We start from the raw sequence: 18788 nt of genomic DNA on the forward strand, positions 1-18788 counted from the left end.
ACATAAAATATATTAATACAAAGCTGAAGATTGTTGATGGAAAAGGAAAAACAAGTTATCAGGCATTTCAAATCACTTTTTGGTATTACCAAAAAGCAATTACACGATGTATTACACATATTATATATTATGCATTTATATATGATTATAATTACTTATGTATATTATATATGTATAAAAGGAGATCCTATAGCAAATACACATTTTCTATTAACATAGGTAACTCAGGGAAAGGGATATGATGTTTACATTTACTTATTTGTTGTGTCTTTTAACTTTCCAACAAGTACTGCTTCCATAATAATATATGCTGCTTGAAAATATTAGACTCTGAAATTCCTTGTTTTACAAGACAAGGTAAAAAAAAAAAAAAAAAGATGGTAGGGATGGGTAGGGCTAGGAGAAAACAACCTAACACTTAGATATACTAAGTGAATATCTGTTGGGTACATCTCATTTCTTCTCACAACAAACCTATAATTGATCATCCCTACTTTTACAAACCTAATAAGAATACAAGCCAGCAGGTTAACATATTATCTGACCTGAAAACCCATGTTCTTTTCACACCTCACTTACATATTGTTTTATTACTAAATAATTAATTACTAATTGTTTTATTTATGAAGTATTTATTATGTACCAGGCACTCTGTTAAATGTTTTACATGAAACACCTCTCTCCTACCTCATAACAATCTATGTAAGGATGATACTATTATTATCCTCATATCCCCACAACTAAGAAGTGACAGAACCAAGAATCAAATTCAGCCCACCTGGTTCTCCATTTTCCTACCCAGGAATTTGTCTCTAAGTTCCACAAGTTCCCAACAGAGTATGGAAGATTGAGTCATCGCTAGCAGGAAAGCAAACATTGATATCAGGGCCTACCATGAAGTTTTTCACAATGATATCCTTGCTTACCTGTCCAGGGCCGTGCTGGTGGGCATACTCCTCCCAAACCCTCGGACCCCCATCTGACGGAAATATGGAATGCAAGAGAGGTTGGCAGCAATGATGGCCAGGGAGTCAGAAGGGCTCACAAAGAAGCCATTTTGGCCTAGGATCATATAACGATCCTGTGGGAAAGAATGTATGAAAATGATCAGACAGAGGCAACTGCTACTAGCAGCCCATTCCCATAATCACCACTTTACTGCCATCATATATTTAAAACAACTTGAATGAGGCCAAAGAGGGCATGGGAAACCTTCTTTTAAATCCCTGAATATTGTAGGCCCCAAGATCTTGACGCAACTAAGAATGTGTCACACCTGTTGAAATGTGGATGGCTACCTCAGGTTTCAATAGCCTCCATATCCTAATTCACATAGTCCCCCAAACATAATGGAAAACAGGGGTGACAGCTAAACCAGCTGGTTCCTTAACATGGTGCTTTCAACAAAACCAGCCATAAATAAAGATTTATTGCATGAATATTTTTTTTAAAGAAATGACCTTTTCATAACATAATGTTTACCAGGAACTAAGAACAGTAATGGCTAAATTGCAATACTTATTAAACAGAAGAGCAGACACAGTGCTAGTTAGAGTTCATATGCCCCATACATGTCGGCCCCAGATAGGTTCATTAATTCTCTGGTTTCCAATGCTTGGTTCATTAACGTGGCAAAAGGGTCAGCAGGCAAAAAACATTTCTACTTACCCCATCAGCATCAAATGCAGCTCCAAATCCATATTCCCCTCCTTTCATAGCTTCCAGAAGGGTCGTTGCATATGTCAGGTTTGGATCAGGATGCTGCCCGCCAAAATCTTCCAGAGGAACACAGTTTATTGCAGAATTGGCTGGGGCTCCTAGCTCATCACATAGGACTTTTCTCACATAGGGTCCCATAACTAAAACAAGATACACAGCAATGTAAAATCTTTGAAGAGCCCCCACCATCACCACCACCACCAAGAGTGTTTTATTAGAACAAGGATGACTATTTAGTAACAACAAATATATATAAATTCTACCAGCTTTCTCAAGACACAACAAGAATAATATTTACATCAATTACTATTCACTGAGCATCTACTACGTGCCAGTTAGCTTGTTAGGCACAGAGAAGATCTATTCAATAATCCAGTTACATGAAAATTTTCTCCAAAACTTTTCCAAACTTTTGTCAGAAAGAAATCAACTATTTAATAATGATTCACTGTCTTTTACTTTTTATGTATTAAAAGCTTTAGCTAAATATATGCAAAAGCACTAAAAGGCTCTAGCAATGTTCTTTATCTCTGCAATTGTTGTAACTCTGCCAAGTGTATAATTAAACACTATAGACCACTGAAGCATATAAAACTAAGTACATTTTATAAAATAAATGCTGATGAATAGAGTTTTCCAGTTAAACACATATTTATGGATTGCCTAACATGAAATTCCCGTAGAAATGGAGGGGATCATATTCAAGGGACTCAAAGCACATGGTTCCTGCATTGCTGGGTTCTTAATCTAGTAGTGGGATGAGTCAAATCTACAGGTGAGTAACTACAATGGTAAGACAAGCACAATTCATGTGTACTTATAAAATCATCAGATCGAATGGCTTAAGAAAAACAATGACCACAGGTAAGGCTTCCAGAAGAAGGCAGCATACACAGCATGTTTGGAGACCAGCAGGGTAATTCTGTTAGCTGAAATTTATGAAAAGGATTGCTTTCCATTTATTCTTCATTAATATAATACAAATCTCAAATAGTGAGGCAGCTCTTGATTTTTCTTGTCCAGCACTCATTTCCCCTTCCCCTAGTAGCAACATTTTGGGTTTCCTTGGAAGAGCTTACCCCTTTCCCATCTCAGTTCATGTGATCTGGGTATGGCTAAGTCCCACTTCTCCAAAAGCTGGGGAGGTGACTGAGATCTGCCCAATCAGTGTCCTTCATTCCTCTGCCAGAATGATGATTCAGAGATGGGCATATAGCTAGGCAGTGAGGCTCAAACCCAGAAATATTACTCAAACTATTTAGAAAGAGAAGCTTTCTTTCCTCTGGCCAGATAACGCTAAGGAAAAAACCTGAAAGATCCTTTCCTGTGGATATGACCAGCCTAATTGGAAAGAACAAAACAGCCCAGTCAGAAGGCCTTAAAGTCCACGGAGGATAAGCTCCACACATGGGTTCAGAGAGCCCAACAGATTTTTAGTGCCTCACTCCTAAACATGTGAGAGAGCCAAGGATCACCAAACTTTTGAGGAATGCATTTAACATGAGACTAAAACAGAGTAAAGAGTAATCTGAAGGAAACAGAAACTATACAGAGAAGAAAACTTCTTTTTTAAAAAAATATGTTTTATTGATTTTTTACAGAGAGAGATAGAGAGTTAAAAACATCGATGAGAGAGAAACATCGATCAGCTGCCTCCTGCACACCCCCGACTGGGGATGTGCTGGCAACCAAGGTACATGCCTTTTACCGGAATCAAACCTGGGACCCTATAGTTCACAGGCCAACGCTCTATCCACTGAGCCACACCGGCCAGGGTGAAAACTTCTAAAATATGTGTCAGTAATCTATACTAATAATAAAAGGGTAATATGCTAATTAGGGAGGACGTCCATCCAGACAAAGCCACAGCGGCTGCGAGGCCTGGGGCTCAGTCGGCCGTGGGCTCAGGCAGCCATGAGCCCCAGTGCCTGCGAGGCCTGGGGCTCAGGCAGCCATGAGCCCCGGCGGCTGCAAGGCCTGGGGCTTAGGTCTTGTAGCCACCATGGCCAGCAGTGGTGATGGAGGTGGCGCCTTCCCCTGATCAGCCTGGTGGCCTCCCGCAGAGGGAGGCCAGATTTCGGCTTAGGACTGACTTAAGCCGTCAGGACATCCCCTGAGGGCTCCCAGACTGTGAGAGGGGGCAGGCCAGGCTGCCCCTGCCTCCAATGCATGAATTTTCGTGCACCAGGCCTCTAGTAACCTAATAGAGATCAACAAGTTATGTTAGAACAGCTAACACTGAAAAGACTAACAATACTAAGCATTGATGAGGACACAGAGAAAATGGAGTCCTCATATATTCCTGGTAATATAAATGATACAGCCACTTTGGAAAACAGTTGGGCAGTTTCTAGGTATTTATCCAAGACAAATGAAATCATATCTCCCTACAAAGACTTGTTCACAAATGTTTGAAGCAGCTTTGTTTATAATGGCCAAACCTAGAAATAACCCTAATTACATGAACTGGTGATAGATAAACAAATAGTACTACCCTACAATGCACTACTACTCAGTCAAAATAAGGAATAACTGCTAATACACACAACACCATGAATGCATCTCTGAAACATTATGCTGACTGAAAGAAGCCTGAAGAAAAAGGTGACATATTACATGGGGCTTTCTGAAAAAGGCAAAATTATGTAGGCAGAGAGCAGATGAGTGATTGCCAAGGGCTAAGTGTTAGAGGCTGGGTTTGATTTCAAAGGGCCACAGAGGTAATTTTTGAAGGGAAATATTCTATATTTTGATTGTCATATTGGTTACATAACTATTTATATTTGTCAAACTTCATCTAACTGTATACCTACAAGGTATAAATTTTGCTGCATATATATAAATTATACCTCAGCAAACCTGACTTATTTTTAAAAATATGGCATTCATGAAACATGAATAAGAAGCTATTTTAAAAAGAAATTATTTGGAAAACAAAAACAATTGGGAGAGATTAAAAATGTGATAGTGGGATTGAAAAACTTAATGGAAGAAATTGGAGATAAAGTTGATTAAATTTCCCAGAAAGTATCACAAAATAAAGAGAAGATAAACGGATGGTGGTGATGGGGGGCGGGGGGGAAGAACAGGATAATGAGAATATCAGTTCTATAGGTCCAATATCTAAACAACAGCCATCTGGAAGGGAAGGGGAGGGGAGGGGAGGGGAGGGGAGGGGAGGGGAAGGGAGGGGAGGGGAGGGGAGGGGAGGGGAGGAAAGGGAGAAAAGGAAGGAAGGGAGGGAGGGAGGGAGGGAGGGAGGGAGGGAGGGAGGGAGGGAGGGAGGGAGGGGGGAAATCATCCAAGAAGTAATTCAAAATAATTTCCCAGAATAAAAGGGCATAATTTTTCAGATTAACAGGATCCACCTCATACTGCCTGACTCTTTCAGTGGCTGAGCCTTACGGGCAATGGGCAGGGCTTAGGGTGCCCTGTGCTTTCTGCTGAGTGGGCCCAGGCATGGTACTGGTGGCAGCCAGCCACGGTTAGCAGTGTGGCTTCTCCCACGCACTTCCAGGCCTAGCACATGTAGCTAGCTACCAACCTTGAATCACTTTGTAGCTCCTACCAGGTAGCACCAGGCCAGTTACAGGCAGCAGCTGATTTTGGCCTGTACTGGAGCAGTTCCCAAGAGGCCCCAGAACCAACACACCTCGTGGCTGGCTTCAGACCACAACAAAGCACTATCCAATTAGCTCCACAAGCAGCACCCCCAAACGGTGGTCTCGGCAGGCACCAGAGCCCACTGGGGCAAATCCCACTCTACAGGGTCAGCCTGAGCACAGCAGCTCATACATACCCTGTGGTCATGGCCAGTCTTCACAGCCAGTCAGCCTGAGGGTTAACCCCACCCACTGATGTGCCAATAGCAATCAAGGCTCATCTACAACAGGAGGGCACACACAACCCACACAAGGGACACTCATGGAACACCGGGCTCAATGATCAGGGAGACTGTGTACCACTGGTCCCCACAGGTCACCTAGTACATAAGGCACCCTGCCAAAACCAGGTAGAGCAGATCTACCTTATTAGGAGCAAACACAGTGTGACAGCAGACTTATTTGTTCAAGCTTTGTTTTCATTTGCATCAAACAAAAGGAATTAGAGCCCTGAAGTTTACCAGAGCATTCCAAATAACTGAAAATACATATGTTGTATGAATACCTACAAATGCACCATTCCTCATAATACCAGAAACCCCACATGGGTCAAGGTCTCCTTAACATTTCTTGCCCACCAAATGGTAAAAGCCCCCAAGCTTACCTCCATGCATAGCATCAACTCGGATCTTCAGTTGGCCAGGCCCAGCTAGCAAACTTTTGATGGCATTAAAGTCAAAGATGGTCCGAAGGAGATTGAGATAGATATCCACTGGGTCCACTATCTCCACTAAGGATAAAAAGGCAAAGGAAAACTGTGACCATGAAGAAGACTTGGAAGTATAAAAATGAATTACTACCCTAATATATGGATCTCTAATCATAATCCCATCATAACCCCACACATTATGTGGGAAGCCAAGTGTCCATTTACAGACAAAATCACAAATTAAGACACATTAAGATGCTACAAACTTTTCAGGTTACATGAATATAAATAGTATTAAGATTTAAATTCTCCTTTGCAAGTAAAAAATCAACCACAAGAATAAAGTAGTTAAAACTGTGTCCTGTTTCTGCCACCTCCCCCAAAAAACTGCACCCACATCAGTGCTGAAAGGCCTCCTGGCATACTCAGTGGGCTCTCCTATGGGGTTGGCCAAAGAATGACTCAGCTGGCATGAAACAAATCAAGGAGTGACCTCAGCAGTGACTCCTATTTTCCAAATGCCATTGTGCCAAACAGACTCAGGTTCGAAATTAAGGATGAGGGATATATTCCTGAGTTTGTGTGAAGTCTCTTGTGTGCCCAATCTAGTACCAATTCAAGGGTGAATGCCAGATATTAGAAATCCTCATCAAACACAAATGTACTCCAGTGTCCAACACCACCCAATGACCAGGAATCCAAAACAAGTCTTTTCCATTTATGTGACAAATAAATAAAACCAGAGTACATTACATTTTTCAAACTTAGTGATCATTACATAATAATACTCAGAAAGTACTTATCCTAGAAAAGTTCCTACTTGACTTTTAGACACTAAGATTTTGTTCATGAGCCTCTTTAAATTCGTAAATTCTGAAACTTACATGTGTTGTTTTTCAAAGTTTTCAAACACATGTTTCTTTGGAATCCTGAAATACCTAAACATGCACTAAGAATATTAGCAATCCACCTTTAATAACTTTCAGTAAACCCACATGCCATATTTAATGGAAGAGATTTTAATATGTAACATGAAACTCTTCCTCTGGTCAAATATGCAAAATTATTTTTCCTTGCACTTAGATCAATGTACTATGTAGGTCCATTCAAATATAATGTCATTACTTTTAAAGAACACAGTTTTTAATCACATTTTGACAGGGAGAAGATACTAATCCTTAAAATAAATTAATTAAAAATTAATCTATATGAACTTAACACCTAAAAATGGTTAAAATGATAAACTTTATTTTATATATATATATATGTGTATATATATATATATATATATATATATATATATATATATCCTATATAATAAAGAGCTAATATGCTAATTAGACCGAACAGCAGAATGACCATCTGGACGACCTTCCGGACGAAGCCAAGGCTGTGAGGGGCTGCAAGGGCCATCCAGGGCTGCAAGGGCCGAGCCCCTTGCACGAATTTCGTGCATCAGGCCTCTAGTATAACCACAACAAAATATTAATCTATAAAATAAAAAGTCATGTCTTGAATATAGTAAAAATTTTACTCATTCTAAAATATAGAATAATGTTTTTGGCAATTTCAATCTGGTACTTTAATTCCTGAACCACTTGCCTAAATACATTTGTATTTAGAGCAGATAACACACAGTACCCAACAGAAATGTAAAAAACAACAAATAGAATTCAGTGAAATTTAGAAGTTCACTCCACAAAGTTCATGCTTTGTGTTCCATGAGTGTCCCTTGTGTGGGTTGTGTGTGCCCTCCTGTTGTAGTTGATCCATTAAGGTGAAATGCCAAGGATTTATTTGTTTCCAATTAACCTAAGCCCTGCTCAACATTTAAAACAGCAAGAACATACCACAATTATCCCAAACAATTATGTGCACATGCTTTTGGGGAGCCAGGGAATCTCTCTACCACTTCCTGGTATCCATAGCATTTTTTTAAAAAACTCATCAAATTAGCAATGTGGCTGCAGCAATGGACATGAATCTGAGTTCGTCAAAGACCTGGTCTCTTGAACAACTAAATAAAATTGTGAAGATACAATCAATCAATCAATAAAACTTTTTCTTGATGGAAATGCCTAATTTTTCTCAGTCATCTTATTGCCCAGTTCTTCCAAACCTAGTTGGGGGGATGTACATGTGCATGCACACGTGTGTGCACCCCTACACACACACACACACACACACACACACACTGATTTGACATCCTCCCAACTAGATTAATAAAAACAGGCTTCCGTTGCTTCCAGTAAGTATCACATGGCTTTGCATTGATTTCTGATAAGTAAACAATTAACTCAAAATCTTTCAAGAAAAATGTAATAGAGTTGGCCCCAAAACGTGACCCTTGAACAGTTCATTTCAAGCTCTTCTGACCCTACAATACCATGTTGCTATGAACCAGGTATTTCATCTTTTTGGCTAAGTAAAATTACTTGTAAAACATGGGTACCATCTTAACTGTATTTAAGCTTACAGGGATACCAAATGAGTAAAAAAAAGAAATATTAGCTTTATTGCTACTTGTATGCCTTCTAGGAAAAAAGAAAAATATCAAGATAAAAACAAGAGGGGGGAAATGATATGCACATAAATGGCAGTAATTCTGTTATATAGTGCAATCCTATCTAATATTAGACAAACATGGTAATTAACCGTACCTCCACTACACTTTCCATTGGCTAATCAGCAGGATATGCAAATTAACTGCCAACAAAGATGGTGGCCAGTAGCCACGCAGCTGAAGCGAGCAGGAGGTTTGCTTGCTCCAGTGATGGAGGAAGCCAAGGTTCCCCGCCTGCCGTGGCCCAGCTCTGAGCTCCGGGTGCAACAATGTTGCAATTATAGAAGCTAAACAAATCCCAGATACCTGCTTTCAGCCGCCAGCGGGCTCAGAGCTTAGAGTGCCAGTGATGGCAACAGAGTTTCAATTATAGAAGGTAAACAAACCCCAGATACCTGCTTTCAACCAGCCACAGCCTCAGAGCTGGAGTCGTCTCTCAGCTCCAGTGACAGCCATAGAAGGTAAATAAATCCCAGAATAAAAAAAAAAGAAAGAAAAAAAAAAAGAGGCTGGGAGCTTCAGTCACCCACCAGCCTGAAAACGGCCCTCAGCCCCTCACCCAGGCTGGCCAGGCACCCCAGTGGGGACCCCCACCCTGAAGGGGGTGTGACCAGCTGCAAACAGCCATCAGCCCGTCATCCAGGCTGGCCAGGCACCCCAGTGGGGACCCCCACCCTGAAGGGGGTGTGACCAGCTGCAAACAGCCATCAGCCCCTCACCCAGGCTGGCCAGGCACCCAAGCAGGACCCCACCCTGATCCGGGACACCCTTCAGAGCAAACCAGCCGGCCCCCCCCTCCCATGCACCAGGCCTCTATCCTATATAGTAAAAGGGTAATATGCAAACTGACCCTAACAGCAGAAAGACTGGGAATGACTGGTCACTATGACACATACTGACCGCCAGGGGGCAGATGCTCAATGCAGGAGCTGCCCTCTGGTGGTCAGTGCGCTCTCACATGGGGGAGCTCTTCTCAGCCACAAGCCAGGCTGATGGCTTCCACTACAGCAGTGGTGGTGGGAGCCTCTCCTGCCTCCTCAGCAGCACTAAGGATGTTCGACTGCAGCTTAGGTCTGCTCCCCACTGGCAAGTGGACATCCCCTGAGGGCTGCCGGGCTTCCAGAGAGATGTCTGATTGCCATCTTAGGCCCAATCCCCCGGGGAGCAGGCCTAAGCCAGCAAGTGGTCACCCCTGAGGGGTCCCAGACTGCGAAAGGGCACAGGCCGGGCTGAGGGACCCCCTACCCCCGAGTGCACAAATTTTTGTTCACCGGGCCTCTAGTATAAAATAGAAGGTTGTACTCTGAGTACGTCAGAAGTTTTATTCATGTAACGATATAGGATAATATTTTTGACAATATCATTCTGGTTCTCTAATTTTTGAACCACTTGCCTAAATCCATTAGGTACTTATTGAATTTGTAAAATTTCCTAACACAGAGTTGGTAGAGAGCAGATAATCAATAATTGTTCATTGAATCAAGATGAACTGTATGGTTCTATCTTCATGGGAAATTATAGCCTCACTACCATGCTGGGTCTCCCATTTATTATCTAAGGTATTTGGGCATCTCCATCTTAAGTGCTAGAAAAGCAAAGACAACTTTCCACAATTCACATCCTATTCTTGGAACAATGAAAAAGTGTCAGCCCTGAAACTTTCCCTATGTGGAAAATGATGGAGAATTTGGAAAGTGGTTTTTGAAAGTTGCCAGTTCTGAATATCTTGGCTGTTCTCATTTTCCTCTACACTACATTCAGATTATATCTATTTATCAAGCATCACTCCAAAGATTGATACTTCAATCACTTTCCCATGTACACTGCCCTGCAGAAACCAGTCAACCCACCCACGGAGTTATTCTGACTTCTTCAGAACATAATCTCTCTATTACCTCTAAATGGTTTGAATTTGTTCTCCAGGTCAAATTCTTGTCTTCCTAGTCGAGACAGGTCGATTCGAAGATCAGGACATATAGCATATTCCTCAATTGTTTTGCTGATCTGATAGATTTTGTCTGAAACAACATCTGGTGCAGGACCTAAAATTTGAAAATAATGCATCACCAAACATAAATTTATTTAAACTTTTCATTAGAGAAATATTACCTCCTCCTCTACCAACCAGGAGAAAGATTCATTTGTTCTCTAAACAATAGACAACAGTCCACAGTTCAATTATTTCTTGTGTTGTATACATACACTGTGGAGGAAATTCAGTCAGCCTCACCTGTTCAATGGAGGTGCATAACCTACATGTTTGTTTGTTTGAATCTACTTCTAAGCTATGATACATCTTCCCTAAAAATAGTTTCACACCTGCCAGGGAGGCCCGGTTATGTAATCAGCTTTATTCAGGATATGAGACACAAACAGGATATGCATTTGACAGAAGTGAGGGATTCCAGAATTAAACTGCAGCTTCCCAAGTGCACTTTGAGGGGAAAACATATGATTTCTACTCCCAGGTCTGCTGCCTCATGGATGTGTGAGTTTACCAGGGTAAATTATTTTCCCCAACTCATACTCTCTAGTGACTCCTACTTTTTAAAATGAATTTAACTCAAAATACCCCATACATTAGTTGTAATACCACTTTAAATTAATTGAACATAAAAACAATAACTGTCCTCCTTTAGTTTTTCTTGTCTTTTTAACTTTTATGACTTAACACAAGCCACTTTACATTTTTTGCAACAAGTCTGAGAATCAAATAAATAAGTCGATTGAAAGATCTAAAATATAAATTATAGAGAAATAGATGGTAGATAGAAAGGGAGAGAGAGAGAAAAATGTTAAGATAGCTTTGTGTATTAATTTCATTCACCAACTATATTTTAACTTTCTACTGAACACAAATTACTTATTGACTTCTTTTGTATCCAAATCCTAGAGCTGCACTGTCCAATACAATAGCCACTAGCCACATGTGGCTACTGAGCACTTGAAATATGATAGTCAATTTGAGATGTTCTATGATTATAAAATACACACAAAATTTTGAAGAGTTAGTAGAAAACTATAATACATTGTATTAATAATTTTATAGTAACATGTTGAAATAATATTTTTGATATATTAGGTTAAATAAAATATATTACTCATTTCACCTGTTGTTTTTTTACTTTGTTTATGTGGCTATCAGAAAAATTTAAAATACATATTTAACTCACAATCTGTTTCTATTTGACAGTACTACTTTAGGGCATAACACTGTTACTGCCTCCCAATAAATGTTCATTGAACATATGAAAAGGAATAGTCCCTAAACTCATTAAATTGTATGCATTAAATATGTGCAAGTTTTGTGTATATCAATTACACCTCAATAAAACTGGGGGTGGGGAAGGAATAGCAATAGCACTATTCCAGTAGGCGGGAAAGAATAGAGCCTAGTAAACTGTACTGACATTTTTTTTTTGTCATATAGAAAAAATAAGGACCACAAAGTAATAAACGTATTCCTTATCAACTTCACCCTTTTACAAAACATAAAAAGTAAATAATCTTATTTGATTTTTGCATTTTTTATGCAAAACTAATGCTCACCAGATTAAAGAATGCATAAATATCCCCATCTTCTGGACACTACAACATGTTAGAGTGCTGTCTCTATCAGTTTTTAAGTCTCTATTTGAGTTTTAATGCCAAAGTACACTGATTTTTTTTAAAGTAAAACAAGTTCTACTGCATGAGATGATAATTTTCAACCAGTCACCCACATAGATAACCTCAGAGCTCATCAGCCACCTGTGTTCCTTGACAACTTCCAAGTTCCTTGACATCTTCTACTCCAATTATTTTTTCTTCATTTTAGTGATGCCTGGTACAGTCATAACTTAAGTAATAATGTCTCTTGAAATCCTTCCTTCAAAAATATCAAACATGAGTATCCTTACCCCACAAATTCCTTATCTTCCTTCTACCTTACTCTGTACCTCTGCTGAGCCTGCTCTTCATCACTTAATTAATCCCAGGCCATCAGTCCATTCTAGTTTCATTGATGTCTTATTCCAGGCAGGATCCTATGATCCACATTTGTTAGCCCATTAACACAAGCCAACATTTATTGAAATTTACATATACCACATCTCACACTTTATATGGAATTTGGCACATACCTAGTAATTGACAGAGGCTGGATTTGAATCTTAGTTGTCTGATGTCAGCTCAGACACTATTAACCACCACCAGCCCTCTTGATGCTCTGCCGTGCCCACCCACCTGATCATTACCCAAACACTTACCTGCTCCCACTGCTGACACTCCCATACATTGCTGAAGGTAGTCATGGAGTTATACAGACTGCCTTATCCTAAGAATGCGGGTTTAACTTCACCCTGGTCCTCACTTCTCAGAAATCTTCAACAAATTTCCCAGAGTACCTTTTAGAAAACATCTCCATTTATCCCAGCAGTTCTCAACCTGTGGGTCACGACCCCTTTGGGGGTCAAATGACCCTTTCACAGGGGTCGCCTAAGACCAGCGGAAAACACATATATAATTACATATTGTTTTTGTGATTAATCACTATGCTTTCATTATGTTCAACTTGTAACGATGAAAATACATCCTGCATATCAGATATTTACATTACAATTCATAACAGTAGCAAAATTACAGTTATGAAGTAGCAACGAAAATAATTTTATGGTTGGGGGTCACCACAACATGAGGAACTGTATTAAAGGGTCGCGGCATTAGGAAGGTTGAGAACCACTGATTTATCCCAAAACCCGTCTCTATTCTTGCCTCGTGATCTTAGCAGGCAACCTTTCTTCTTACTTCTTTTTGAACAGACATAGGCAACTATTCCCAAAACTTCCATTCGCACCCCTCAAAGTTGCTTCTTTCCCCATGATCACTTGAGCCAAATCCTTTATATTCCATTGGTTCTGTTTCTCTGGAGGACCCTGACTAATACAAGCACCTTTTTCTGAGCTACTTCCTCTCTGCCCTGTTTGTCAACCATCAGGAGGTCTTTGTAAGACTGTGGTAACATAAAGGAGGAAAGAGATCATGATGATTAAGGCATATTCTGAACCACATACCTCCATTGGCAACATTAAACTTCACTCCAAACTCTCCCCCAGGTCCTCCAGGGCAGTGGCTGGCTGTCAGGATAATTCCACCAGCTGCCTTGATCTTTCTGATAATGCAGGAAACAGCAGGTGTCGACAAGATGCCATTCTGTCCAATAATCAGTCGTCCAATCTAGACCAGCCAGGAAAAAAAAATCAATCCTAATACATGGGATTGAAGTACATTTCAACAGGAAAGTGCCCCAGGCTCTACTAACACACAGTAAATCACCTGGCCAAAGGAACCGAGTGGGCAGGTATGAGGGGAGAGGGAAAGAAGACAGAGCTTGGGCATTGTCTCTTCTGCCCAATGTCTCCAAGACCATCTGAGACACCCATATCTAGCAGTCAATTATTAATCTGTAAATTGGAACTGTCTCATTGATCTTCAGTAGTTTGAAACATCTGCTTTTGATGACCAAAGGGTTATTTTGATCCACACAAGAAGTTCTTAGTTGCTGGCTCCAAAGCTGTACATTAACATGCTAGAAATTACAAGAAAAAAAGAAATGGAGCATTTCTATGCTTCATCCCATTCTCTGCCTCAGCATAAGTTCACACAGGAGGGGACCTGATTTATATAGTCTTGTTGTCAGTGGGCATATTTTAACTGGACTTGGAACAACCCTCTTCTGAAGGCAGGAAGTCTAGACCTTGTGGCAGCATGTGCTGAGGACGTTGGGGACACTACCCAATCGTGTGCTAGGCAGAGATCTTTAAGTCATCCATTAGTGTGGCCAGACTTTTTCTATAGCTATAAAACTAACTTTTAAAAAAGAATACAGCTCTGCAGAGTATTACTTGGTATGCTTTGTTTTAAAATAGGACCCAATGTCATCCAATCCAGCAGCTCTCAAATTTTGCTACAAATTAGAATCACTAATGAAGCCTAGAAAAAAATTCACCATACTCTAATTCGCCATACTGCATCCCAGTCTAATAAGATTGGAACTTTCAGGAAGGAGGGAGGTATCCAGGAATTTGTAGTTTTGGGGGTGATTCCAATGCTCAAACAAGCTCGGTAATCAAACCACCTCATCACTCATAGCACCAGCAGCATGAGCATCACCTATGAGCTTGGTAGAAATGCAGAATTTCAAGGCCCACCCAAGACCTACTGAATAAGTATCAGTATCTTAACAAGATCCCCTTTCCTCCTTCCAGATAATTCATTTGTTCATTAAAGTTTGAGAAGTATTGATGTAGCCCACAAACCAAGGCAAGCTTTAGCATCCAGCTCAACAGCAGTTAGCCTGGCATCCAATAGCATGGCCAGAGGTAGGTCATTGACCAAATATGACAATGAGGGAAGATACAGAAAAAATATACCCTATAGAGAGCAAACACAAAAACTCCAAAAACAAAGCACTCTTGGGATGACTTAGTATGGAAAAGACCCACATACCACAACATCTCCATAGTATATTTTTGAGTGGATGAAGCAGCTTATAAACAAACTAGAGGCCCAGTGCACGAAATTCGTGCATTGGGGGGGTTGTCCCTCAGCCCAGCCTGCACCCTCTCCAATTTGGGACCCCTCAGGGGATGTCCGACTGCTGGCTCCCAACTGCTCGCCTGCCTGCCTGCTGATTGCCCCTAACCACTTCTGCCTGCCAGCCTGATTGCCCCCTAACCACTCCCCTGACAGCCTGATCGATGCCTAACTACTCCCCTGCCAGCCCAATCGCCCCCAACTGCCCTCTCCTGCCGACCCGGTCGCCCCCAACTGCTCTCCCCTGCTGGCTCGGTTGCCCCAACTGCCCTCTCCTGCTCGCCTGGTCGCCCCTAACTGCCCTCCCCTGCCAGCCATCTTGTGACCACATGGGGGTGGCCATCTTGTGCAAGGGTGTGATGGTCAATTTGCATATTACCTCTTTATTATATAGGATAAATGTAATAATAATAGTAATAATAATAACAATTATTGGATAATAGGAAGGAAGACAGCAGAATTCTATGACAGAAAATAATGGAGTGTCAATTTTAATAACAACAATAGTAATAATAGCTAAGGGAGCTTGGATTTTATTCTAAGTAAAATGGGAATCCATCAAAGGATATTAAGCAATGGAAGTGATCTGATACCATTTACATTTTAAAAGATCATGGACTGAGCAATTCAGATGATCTTGTTAAAAAGCAAGTTGTATCTTGTCAGCAAAACATTCCCATGACTTTTCTTGTTCCCCACCAACCCAAGGTAAAGCTAAAGTCTTCATCATAGGTTCGAAGGCCCTACATGATCTGGTCCCCATGGCCTGCCATTTCCCTCCCACTCCTTGCTTCAGCCACAGTGGCTGCTTTGCTATTCCTCAAACACACCAAGAAGGGCCTTTGCCTTCTTTTCCTCCGCTTAGAGCACTCTTACCCAGGTATTCATATGCCTCCTCACTTCTGTCCAATACAATCAGAGATAGCACTATTGACAGCTGTATATAATACAGCACCCATTAGTCCTTAATTCCCCTACAGGTCTCTGTTTACTTTACCCTGCTTTATTCTTCTGTATTACACATATTACCATCTAATATCTTCCAAATTATTTATTTTCCCACTATATATAAGTTCTAAGGACTTTGTTTAGTCACTGCCATATATTTTAAAATTCTAAAAAAACTTAGCATGTAAGTACAAGATAAATATGTTGAATGAATTGAAAAAAATGAATGAATGAGGAATGAATGGCTGCTATATGGAAAATGCATTGGCGAGTAACAAGAGCAGAAGGAGAAAGATCAGATGAAAGGCTATTATAGCAGAGCTGATCGTGAATAATGTCTTGGATTAGGCTAGAGACAATAGAGATGAAGATAAGTGATTATATCTGAGATATATTTTTGGAAGGAGAATGAATAGAAGACATGTGTGGAATGAAATATGAAAGAGAGGAGCTCTGGTAACCAACTTCCAAGATAGCTCCCAATGATCCCTTCTTCTGGCATTCATGCCTCTGGGCAGTCCCCTCCCACAATGAATGAGGCAGATCTGGGTGATTAGAACATTGAAGAGGAAGAGTGTGTGACTTCCAAGGGGAGGCTGTAAATGCCTCTTCTGCCTTGCTCTCTTGGATTGTTCCCTCTGGAAGATACCAGTCAGCATGTCATGAAGACACCACACAAGAAGCTCTGTGTAGGCACCTGAATGGACAGGAACTGAGACCTCCAACCAATAGCCAGCACCAACTTGCCAGCGTGGAGGTGAGCCATCTTGCAGTGTATCCCAGTCAAGCCTTCACATGACAAAGCCCCCACCAATACATGACTGTGACCTCATTAGAGTCCCCAAGTCAGAACAACCCACCTTCTGTCTTTCAAAAACTGTAAAAAATAATAAATATTTATTGTTTTAAGCCACTAAACTTTATGGTAATTTCTTGCACAGCTTTCTACCTTTAGATTTGGATGAATGCTGGTGCCGCTTATTAAGACAGGAAAGACATAGGACAATAATTACATTCATATTATTATCCAGAGCCATAATAAATTTTGTTCTACATGCTCTTGTGAAAATTTATTTGGTCACTCAACTCATTTTACTATTACACACAATGTAGAAGACTGTACAGATACAACAATGAATACAAGTTAGTAACTTCCCTCAAGGAGTAAGTTTGTGGATTCAAGAACCTGAAAAAGTATTTTAACTTTTGTTCATTGATTTCTATATATCCTATCTTTTAGAATTAATATTTTTTTACAATTCTATAACACATCATCTGTATATTGTATTGTGTTTTCACCACCCAAAGTCAAGTTTCCTTCCATCACGATCTATTCCCCCTTTACTCTCTTCTACCTCCCCCAACTCCACTTTCTCTCTGGCACTGATATCTGCGTCTCAGGTTTTTCTCACTTAATTCCTTCATTTTTTTCACCAAGCCCCCAAGCCCCCTCCCCTCTGACAGCTATCAGTCTGTTCTTGGCATCTATGAGTTGGTTTCTATTTTGTTTGTTAGTTCATTTTGTTCATTAGATTCCAGATATAAGTGAAATCACATGGTACTTGTCTTTCTCTGACTGGCTTCTTTCACTTAGCATAATACTCTACAGGTCCATCCATTTATGGAAAAGGGTAAGATTTCCTCTTTTTTACAAACAAGTAATATTCCATTATGGTGATTATCAGAGGGAAAGGGTGCTGGGGGAGGTAGAAGAGGGGAAAGGGCAGATAACTGGTGATGGAAGGAGACGACTTGGGGTGGTAAACACACAATACAATATACAGATGATGTGTTATAGAATTGTACTAAAGCAGTGATGGCAAACCTATGACACGCGTGTCAGAGGTGACACGCGAACTCATTTTTTTTGGTTGATTTTTCTTTGTTAAATGGCATTTAAATATATAAAATAAATATCAAAAATATAAGTCTTTGTTTTACTATGGTTGCAAATATCAAAAAATTTCCATATGTGACACGGCACCAGAGTTAAGTTAGGGTTTTTCAAAATGCTGACATGCCGAGCTCAAAAGGTTCACCATCACTGTACTAAAGAAACATATACAATTTTATTAACCAGTGTCACTGCAATAAATAAATAAATTCAATTTAAAAGTTAGTTTTAGGCCCTAACCGGTTTGGCTCAGTGGATAGAGCGTCGGCCTGCGGACTGAAGGGTCCCAGGTTCGATTCCGGTCAAGGGCATGTACCTTGGTTGCGGGCACATCCCCAGTAGGGAGTGTGCAGGAGGCAGCTGATCGATGTTTCTCTCTCATCGGTGTTTCTAACTCTCTATCCCTCTCCCTTCCTCTCTGTAAAAAAAATCAATAAAATATATTTTTAAAAAATCTCCATTTGTTTCCCCCTACTCAGCCCCTCTTTAAAAAAAAAAAAAGTTAGTTTTAGTGTCCCTGGCTAGCTAAGTGTGTGCACTATGTATTTCAATTTATTTCAGCCCAACATGAGGCTTGGGGTCTGGCTTTCTCCCACAAATGATCCCCAAGGACTCTGGAGGCCATGGTACTTCTTGGTGTAGTGTGGTTACTGCTCAGTGTAGTGAGGTCACTGATCTTGTCAGGAAGTGAGGTCACTGCTCTTCCTGAGGAGATGCCTGGGGTGACCTCACTTCTTGACAATGGAGCCCAACAGAACCTGGACCCCTAGTAACAGGCAG

General features: G+C 40.6%; 1 protein-coding gene across 1 annotated transcript in view; it reads right to left on the minus strand.

Moving 5' to 3' along the window:
• Positions 1–18788, minus strand: part of PGM5 (phosphoglucomutase 5) — a 170084-nt gene that overhangs the window by 131718 nt on the left and 19578 nt on the right. Inside the window, exons 2-6 of the mRNA XM_070431546.1 lie at positions 13645–13807; positions 10489–10635; positions 5986–6111; positions 1669–1859; positions 927–1081 (exon numbers count right to left, since the gene is read on the minus strand). Coding sequence (XP_070287647.1) covers positions 927–1081; positions 1669–1859; positions 5986–6111; positions 10489–10635; positions 13645–13807 — 782 coding nt within the window. The remainder of the gene's footprint in view (positions 1–926; positions 1082–1668; positions 1860–5985; positions 6112–10488; positions 10636–13644; positions 13808–18788) is intronic.

The sequence above is a fragment of the Myotis yumanensis genome, unplaced genomic scaffold (genome assembly GCF_028538775.1).
Source record: "Myotis yumanensis isolate MYYU_CA2020_CCGP unplaced genomic scaffold, mMyoYum1.0.hap1 SCAF_12, whole genome shotgun sequence".
Taxonomy (NCBI): Eukaryota; Metazoa; Chordata; class Mammalia; order Chiroptera; family Vespertilionidae; genus Myotis; species Myotis yumanensis.